The sequence below is a fragment of the Spea bombifrons genome, chromosome 8 (assembly GCF_027358695.1).
Source record: "Spea bombifrons isolate aSpeBom1 chromosome 8, aSpeBom1.2.pri, whole genome shotgun sequence".
NCBI classification, from domain to species: Eukaryota; Metazoa; Chordata; class Amphibia; order Anura; family Pelobatidae; genus Spea; species Spea bombifrons.
Window position 1 is genome coordinate 40,936,175 of NC_071094.1, and position 9,310 is coordinate 40,945,484.

At 43.8% G+C, this 9,310-nt stretch overlaps 1 protein-coding gene across 1 annotated transcript; it reads left to right on the top strand.

Annotated features, from left to right (window-relative positions):
- The first annotated feature begins 3,332 nt into the window (after positions 1-3,332).
- On the top strand, positions 3,333-7,138 carry ITM2A (integral membrane protein 2A). Its single transcript, XM_053472428.1, has 6 exons — positions 3,333-3,498; positions 4,789-4,920; positions 5,038-5,217; positions 5,310-5,420; positions 5,953-6,097; positions 6,387-7,138. Exons 1-6 carry the CDS (start codon positions 3,421-3,423, stop codon positions 6,473-6,475), a joined length of 735 nt encoding a protein of 244 aa, XP_053328403.1. The 5' UTR covers positions 3,333-3,420; the 3' UTR covers positions 6,476-7,138.
- The last annotated feature ends 2,172 nt before the right edge of the window (positions 7,139-9,310 follow it).

Genomic DNA, 9,310 nt, shown 5'->3' on the forward strand with positions numbered 1-9,310 from the left:
TAGATAAGGAAAATAATAATGATATTAATTGCTCCACGTTTAGCACTTTGTAACAGAAATGCTCTTTATTGCAGAGCGGCATGACAGGTGCTGCCCCCTGCAGTATGTGGAAGGTATAACCGCGTAAGAGTTCACCTTCTGTAGGTTTGTTCTGGACATGGGCATGCGGACAAGTTTTTCATTTCATTTTCGGTGAACGAATTTGGTTTCCTGATCTTTTGGCTCATAAGGAAATTTGTTGGACTTTTTTTCTCACTCTTTTTTTCTACCTTCTCCGACAACCGCTTCCCCGTCTCTACTTTCCCCATCTCCGCTTGCCACGTCTTTACTTTCCCTGTCTCCGCTTTCCCATTCCTCCGTTGTTCCTATCTCCGCTTACCCAATCTTTGCTTTCCCTTTCTCCGCTTCTTCACTTTTTCTGTCTTCTCTCTTCTTTAAATTGATTCTGCGACAGGACGGACCCTCCGAGGACACCGCGGGGACCACCTCTTCCCTCACTGGGGGCTTCGGGGCTCTCTGCTTCATTTTGTTTGCTTCCTTCCTCGTTTTTGGACATTCGTACAAATTAACAGATTCGAGTACCAATCCGAGTACACAAGTGTAGTTTATACATCCTACATACTGCAGGGGGCAGCACTGTACACAATGTGCCGCTCAGTAACACAATTACATTGGAAGAGATACCATGGGGTCACCTTAAATTATAAATATGCCCATGTTATGGATGCATACATGTCCAGGTGACACACATGCCACTTACAAGGCCACGAGCCCTGTGTTGGCCATCATGGATGTTGGCAGTTATGTGACAGGGGCGCAGGTGAAGGTGGTAAATGCATTTGCAGAGGGGAACATCATGTAAATTTCAGGGGGATCTCTCAGCGACATACGTATTAAAATGCATGTGGTGGATGCGTTGAATAATTTTATTGCATTCTAATGTTCGGCATTCCTCTGGTATTCAAAGTGTTAAATCTGAAACACTGTGTTAACTCAGTGGGGTTTATTCGCTAAGGGTATAGATTTTGGGAGCATTGAGTTTCAGCTCCTTGCCTTCGCTGTTCATTGTGAGGGGCGATCACTGGTAGGCTTCCCCAGCAAGAAGGCTAAGCTGGCCCTGTATTATGTATAATTCAATAGATAACGACATCTCACTGATTTAACTGTACATTATACGGGGCCGCCCAAGCGCTTTCAGTAGCAGAAGCTGACTGGGGGGGTGGCCCTTCTAAAAATATACATTACTACATTTTAAGCTGGTGGGATCATTGAAAGCTGTATTTTTAACCCCTTAATGACAAAGCCCGTACATGTACGGGCTCAAAATGCATTGTTTTCAATGGGTTTAAGGACCGCCCATTGTTCTTAAGGGGTTAATCACGGTAATTAAAGACTTTTATGTAGTTTGATATTGTGGTCTGGCTCAGCTTAATCACGGCTAGTGGATTAATAATATATATTATATATATATACTGGAGAAAATCCATTCTGTTTAGTTTTTCTTTGTTTTCAGTTATTTCCGTTATTTGCGGGTGTCGTGTACAGAATATTTCTCTTTTTGTTTTATTTTTGAACGCCGCGGCTTTCCTGTGTCACGCGTTTTCCGGAGGCTTTCTCCTCGCACTCGAAACATTCGCATTTCCAACCACATAATAAGCGCGTTTATTCCGGCATTTCGGCTTTAAAAAAAAAAAAAAAAAACTGTCACCCTTTTATAACTCAAAAAGCCTTATCTCACCCCAGTCTGTACATCTCCTGCCCCGAATATGCATCCGCGATCGAGATAAACAAAAATAACCTCGCTTTGCGGCCGGAGAGGAGGATGCAGCTGCACGCTGTTTATAGCCAGAGAAACGGGGAGGAATAGCTACAAAAAAGGTGATCCTGGTGTAAAGATTGAAATTGTGGTCTTATCACCGTGGCAACCCAGTGAACGGCCCAATTAACGATAGCATCCCATTGGTTGAAACATTTTAAGCTTTAAAAAAGTTACTGTTTTTATTATTGGCGACGGGAGCCAAAAGAAGCTTCGTCCGTCAAGCAGTGATGTCATCTGTTATGTCATTAGGTAACTACTCTCATTAATCAGCAGGCCGTAAAATACTGTCACATAGCTACCAACAGTCCTGGTTCGGAAGGGACTGCTTATTGATAGCCTATAAGACCCGTTTGGCCATCTAGTCTGCCCGGTTTTCCTGCCGTAAAGACGTCGTCTTGCTAAGTGCAGCAGCAAGTGACGGCCAGACGTCCCGGGCGCTCCTTCTGCTTTGTTTCACGTCGTTAGCACTCGCTTGTTCCGGGAGGAAATGTAAATGAGGCGTCCGTTTGGCGGGGATGCGTGACACGGATTTCTTTGTCGGCCTCTTTGAAGTGTTAATGGCCTTTAGATCGGCTTCTTGTGAAGCTGCTACTAGAAAAGAATAGAAAGGAGCCGACAAAGGAAACAGTGGAGGAGGAACGGTGTTTTGATTTGAATTAAACAAGTAATGGCTTACATCCTGTGCCTCGTGTCGGACGCCAGCATGGATAATACCCACGGCGGCCGTCACAGCCAAATAGCCTTAGAAACAAGGAAGCTGAATGTAACAAAGTCCTTAGTACATAAAGCTCTATTAAAAACATAGAATTTTCCGGCAGATCTGACCCTTTCGGCCCGTCTATTTGCCCATTTTACCTGCTTAATCAGATCCAGAAGCCGTACGCCTATCCCTCGTATAATTCCTCATTGTATTAGCCTCTACCACTTCCGATGGGAGGCTCTTCCATTTATCCACCACCCTGTTATTCAGTTATATATCCATAGCACCAATGTTTCTAAACCGTCACAGGCTGATCGTCAACTTGCTCAAAGGCCACTCGATCATTGGCAGTCTTGATGAGGAGGATTAATCCCAACTCCTCGCCCCCTTTCCACGTATATATATATAGATATAACGTATATAATGTATATATAATACGTACATTATATATACAGCTATAACATTTTGACCCCCTGTCTTATATTGTGTAGGTCCCCCTCTTGCCGCCAAACAGGATTATCTGTGTTACTCACTTCACCTGTCAGTGCTCATAATGTTATGGCTTATAGGTATGTGTATATATATATATATATATATATATATATCTCACCGCTAGGTCGGTGCTCTAAAATAAGGACTGTCCCACAAAAACCTGGGACTGTTGGGAAGTATGCAACAGGGTCCTGCATAGAATAACACATGACACGCGACAGGCATGGAGCACAGGAAGCCCGCGCAGCGCTCTAACCACGTGACCCTGGCAGGCTGCGGCACGCAGAGCACCCGCCCCCTGCAGACGTCAGACAGGTGTCCCGGATATTGGGGGAGGAGCCGGGTTTGTTGTGAGTGCGACACAAGCAGCTGGGCGGCCTGAGAGGACGGAGCGTTAGAGGGATTTACCATGGTGAAGATCGCATTCAGTTCGCCCTTCGCGGGCAAGGGGCCCGGTAAAGATGTCGAGGCTTTGGTAGCCGAGAAGGTGAGTGTGTGAGGGGGATAGAGACGGGTTCAGCGGGGCAGGATGTGCACAAGATGGAGGCCGCGGCCTAGCCCGCAGAGACCGGGGAGCTGCCTGGAACCCGGCTGCACCCCCACCTGTTGCGCGGTTAACAGAATTATTGCAGTTTACCGAGCTGCGACGACGAAGGGCGCGTTTAAAGTCAGTTATGTAATCCGCCCAGATAAAGTCCTTGGGACGAATGAGTTAAAGTGAAGGCTGTTTAACCTGTCTTACTCCATACATTTCCGTACAAGGAGAAGTTGGCCGGGTTTAACGGTAACCTGAGGTAGAAGGCGGTTAAAAGTGAATACTTCCTCCTGCAGCCAACCCCGTAAGGTAGATAGGGGTTAAAAGTGCTTCCTCCTGCAGCCAGTCCCCTGGGGCAGAAAGGGGTTAAAAGTAAATACTGCCTCCTTCAGCCAACCCCGTGGGGAAGAAAGGGGTTAAAAGTGAATGCTTCCTCCTGCAGCCAGTCCTATGGGGAGGGGGGGTGCATTCTTCCTTCTGCAGCTTGCTCTGGGGGAAAGAATGGGTTAAGTGACCACTTCCTTCTTCAGCTGTCGAAGGGGTTAAGCAAATGCTCTCCCTCTAGAGTTGGTTACCCAAGGAATGACTGGGTTAAAATGACATCTCACTGACATTTAAAATGGAAACTGACCCCGTCCTCATTCCTGTGGAAGCCGCCCCAGTCCTGCTGGGTGAAAGTGAAACTTGTTGCAGCAGTTCCTGGGGGGAGTGGGGGGGGGTCATCTGTGCTGAGGGTCTCGCTTGGGGTATGGTGGGCTGTGGGCAGATAGTCCTCTCAGTCTCTTATGTTGCGAGCTCCTAATATATTCTTTCAGCGTGTCGATTATATTTAATCCTCAAATATGTCCTACTTTTAGTGAGTACAAAAGGTCTCGCTGTTTCAGGCAACGGGAACAGACGTTTTTCAGAAGTAGTAGTTACCGTGCAGCTGCAAACTGCTGTTGCTTAAAAAAAAACAAACTGTTTTTATGCTTCTGCTTTTTTCATAAAACAAAACATATAAATATAACTATTACTATTATTGTCGGATACGGCGTATGGGGTGTTTTATGGGCTTCTTTATTATGGAGTCCATAGCGGGGTCACAAATTGTTGCTTTGAATGCACAGTAACACCCGTTACGCATACTGTGCGCTGCAATTATGCATGTATTGTGCCCCCCCGCGCCCCGCATAATCTAGTGGAATAATAAATAAGAGCTGCAGCTTTATCCGCATTGATGTTTTGTTCCTCGTTTGACAGGATCCTGAGGTGGCCACACATGGAGCCGATAACTCAACAGGCAGGTGTCTGCTCACACTCCTGGGGCTCGCGTTCATCCTGGCAGGGCTCATTGTCGGCGGTGCCTGCATCTACAAGTACTTTATGCCCAGGGTAGGTAATCCTTTCCCATGTTCTGCACGTTTTGCAGCAATCCGTCTGGTGCTCCGGCTGCATATTTAGGAAAGAGTATTGGGTCTCAAAGGCTAATAGAATTCATTTGTATTTCAGCACAAGTTTGAAGGAAAAATGTCGTATATGGAGCTGAATGATCACTCTGAAGAACCCTATTACCTGCCGGTGTCTGAGGAAGCGGATATCCGAGAGGATGAAAATGTTGCGTTTATCACTGTCCCGGTGCCAAATTTTGCGGAAGGGGACTCTGCGGCAATCGTTCATGACTTTGACAGAGTAAGTAGGAGTCCTGCGTGATACTTCCTGATACATCCATGTGATTTATGGTTAAACCTTCTGCTCTTCTTTCTGCTGTTCTCTCCTTCTAGCTCCTGACTGCCTACCTGGACCTGCAGCTCCAGAAGTGCTATGTGATTAATATGAACACCTCTGTGGTTATGCCCCCAAGGAACCTGATGGACCTCTTCATGAAGCTAAATGTATGTACTTTATTCATGTTATGCTGCATTCATTGAGCAAAAGCTTAGAAACTTTGTTCTTGCGTTTGGGTTTCCGGCGCCGTTACCGGGGATTCTGGGATCCCATTGCTGTTTTCTCTGTTACGGACTTTTTTTTTTTTTTTTTTTTTTTCAGCTTGTGGTTTACCAATCTGCATTTTTAAAGATAAATAAATACTGAGAGATTCTTAAACCAGCTATTATTGTAGATGTTGCTAACATCGCATTCAAAGTACCGCTGACTTTGCATATTTGAGTAGCTGTGGGTTTTCTGTCTTATCGCGCTGGATCGTTTGCAGTGTTACTCATTTCTTAAACTTTCAACCGTGCGGCAGAAAACTTTCATTCTGTCCCCGAGCGCCAGTCTTATCACTCGTGACTGGTCTTAAAATAATCGATACAGGCTAGTGTTAATCCAGACCCTTTATAAACCACATATTATGCCACAGCGAGGGGAACGGCTTGGGTTATAATATACACCAGCTCTGATCTTGACTGATTTCTGTTTCCTTAGACGTACCTGCCTCAGACCTACTTGGTCCGGGAAGAGCTGGTGGTGACCGAGCGAATCGATGATGTCTCTGATTTGGGCATTTTCATCTATCGTCAATGTGCCGGGCGAGAGACGTACAGACTGCAGAGAAGAGATCAGATCATTGGTAAGGCCTGTGGAAATGTTAAACAAATCTTAAACTTGATCCGTGTTGTGTAAATGGTCAATATTAAACTAAATATGAATAACTGGGGTTATTAGTCTATTATAGACTAATAGTTTAAATACAGATCATAAAGCTAACTTTTGGACAGTAATGAATGTTCCTCCACCCCACCCCCACCCCCATGAATGCCTGTAGCACAGTGATAATGGTGTGTTTTTTGTTTTTTTCTTGATGTAAGCAGATATCCGCTGCTAGTAACTCCAATCTGTTTCATGTCCGTTTATTGCAGGTCTCCAGAAGCGTTCTGCTGAACAGTGCCGCAAAATCACGCACTTCGAGAATAAATTTGTGATGGAAACCACGATCTGCGAGCAGTGAGCTCTCGGGGTCAGTTTCCCGTAACCACTAAGAAGTCCCACTTTCCCGACTTCTCAGTTACGATGTGCAGTGATAATCAAAGCCTTTCCCACGAAGCGTTGCTGTGTGCTACTGCTCTTAGCTTTCCTACGGCCCTGGTGTGTAGCCGCACGGGGCGAAGTACAACCTCAGGAACTCAGTTGTGAGGAATTTACTGGACCTGTCGTTTAAATAAAAAAATATATATATCTATAAATGTTCCGTTCAGAAATATTAAGTAATGTTATTAGATGGTGGATGCAATAAAGTAGTATTATTTGCACAGTTTCTACAAACTTTATCTTGGTAATCTTTAGACTTTCTGACGTTGGTTTGACGCATGTCATTCTGTGCGCTACTACTGTACTCAGTTTATTTGTATATCTGAAGGTTTTCCTAACTCTTTAACCTTAAAACTGATTTCTTCCCCTGGTTTAATTGCTCAAAGCTCTCCCCTTTGTTCCATTCGGTGTCTGGCAAGTATGTCCTATAGACAAAACGCCACACCGAATACCAAGGCGTGGCACTGAAGGTGTTAACCCGGCATGTATACTTGTGACACTAGATGTAAAATCTGGCTTCAGTTTGTGATCAACATTTCTCTAATAAATTTCTTTTTTCTGTGGATTCTTCCTTTTAAAATAATAGTTGTTGGTTTTTTGTTTTTTTTCTTGCGGTGGATTTATCACAGTGCATTCAGGAGAAGTTCTGCTGCCCTAACATAGGAAACTCGCAAAACGGCAGAGGGCCCAACGTAATCAGAGATCCGGTGGGTGGTGGTGGGTTTGCAATCAAAGAATAGTTTATAAATCACCCCCACCCACCAAAAAAATGCAGCAGCCCCCAAAATGATCCAAAGCAATTAGGAATGAAGAAATAGAAGCTATAGTGTAGTACGTTAAACAGATAAAATATAATATGCTTAAGATGTGCTTTTTTATATGCTATATATGTTTTTGACTATTCTACCATTCCGGAATTTGAATCTTCTTGATGGTTTTACCACAAAATACGCGACGTTGCACATTTTTACATATTGGAAAAGAATCTGTTTATAAAACTATATATATATATAGCGGTAATTTAGATTTATTCCCGTTTGGGAGTAAGAGAGAAACGTATAGACAGTGTTTTTGCTATAAAATAGATGTGTGGTTTTCAGAGGGTTTCTGTGAAGTTTAGGAGGGCGTTTCTTATACAAAATATTTTCCTTGTAGTAAAACAATAATGAAGGTCGTAAAACATTTAATGGCGGCGGGTAAAGTTCTGTAAGCTCCTGAAAGATATTTGTGCGTTTGTTCTGACTTTAGCTCAGCGCTAAGTGACTAGTAATATATATATAAAGCCTTTAAATACAGAATCTGGAATAGTAACTTAACCCATTACTGCTGCGTTTATCTGTGAAACCCCTGTAGATCTTGTAGCCCTGTTACAATAGCGATTTAATAAAATAATTAAGTACATTAAGGTGAGAAGGTGAAGCCCTTGTGAGGTTAAGATTTAGTTGCAAACTTATAAAGCGACTTGTGGTCTGTCAGCTGGTATGAAAAGCCTCTGCTCGCTCAGGAAGAACGCGCATGCTGAGCATGCATGTAACGGACGTTTGGTCGCTCGTCTATTCAGGGCTGCTGTAAAAAAGTGTAGTAATTTTAGTTATTTAAATGGAATCCGGAAGCCGCTGACAGTTTCAAGGAAATGCCTCGTATAAAACCTGTGTGTCACGTGGCTTACTTACGTTTTTCTTTCCTCCTAAAATCTCCCTGTTTGAGTTTTCCTCGCTGATTGAGTTTTCCTCTATTAAGCTATAAAAGAGTGTTTTTTATGTCCTACGTGTGCTTTTTTTCTGCAGTCTGTTAGAAATGCCCCCGGCTGTGTAACTCATCTGAGAAATGGAGGGGTATGTCGTAGTCATCGCTTAATATACATCTACGTATCAGTATTGTTCTATTTGTGTAATATTTATGTTTTCTGCGTTCAGAGAATGGGGCGTTTTGGTAAAGTTGCCCCCCCGCGGCGTGGGTAGAATGTCTGGGGTTCTGCTCAGCTCAAGTTTAACAACACAAACGAGGCAGAGAGAGCAGGATGGGAAAGTTACACGAAGTTTGTGAAAGAGGAGATAAAATCTCCTGAGAATGGAGACGACTCTACAGAGCAAGATTCATTCATTAAACAGAGTTTGCAGGAGAGTTGCAGTTTCATCTCACGGAGTTCATGTTATGTTCTGACCGTCCAAGCTTCTGAGGTAGAAAGAGCTTGATTGGCTCTATACAATGTATTCCTCAAAGCCTCTTCACCTATTTAGTTAAACATTATACAGGGCCGGTTCAGCCCTTGTTATAGGAGAAACTTGTCAGTGTTGGCCCTTCATGGCGAAGTGGGGAGGGGTAGACGTTAATCTTTAATTGAATGCTATTGAATGAGGTCTCGTCATTAAAGGTCTACACCTCCCCACGGAGTCTGTCCCCAAATATCATTTAAAAATATTTTAAAATATGGAGTCAATTGTTAGAAAGCGTTAGCAGAATCCGTATCACTGCAACGGAGACGGAATTAACGGTAACATTAAGAATGGCAATATGTTGAGAACCACGGCTACATAAGAAGTAGCGAGCCTCGTCTTGTGAGCTTACAATCTATTAATGTTTTTTTACATGCGTGTGTTCCAGGTCTTACCTCAATCTATTAAATGCAGAGACAAGTTCATTGGCTTAATTTCAGGTCCTTGATCTGCAGTATGAAGGGCCAACCCCGTTGAGCTTCTACTGTATGAGCTGCTCGTCTGGCCCTGTATAGGACACAGTTACTGTAAGGAGATTT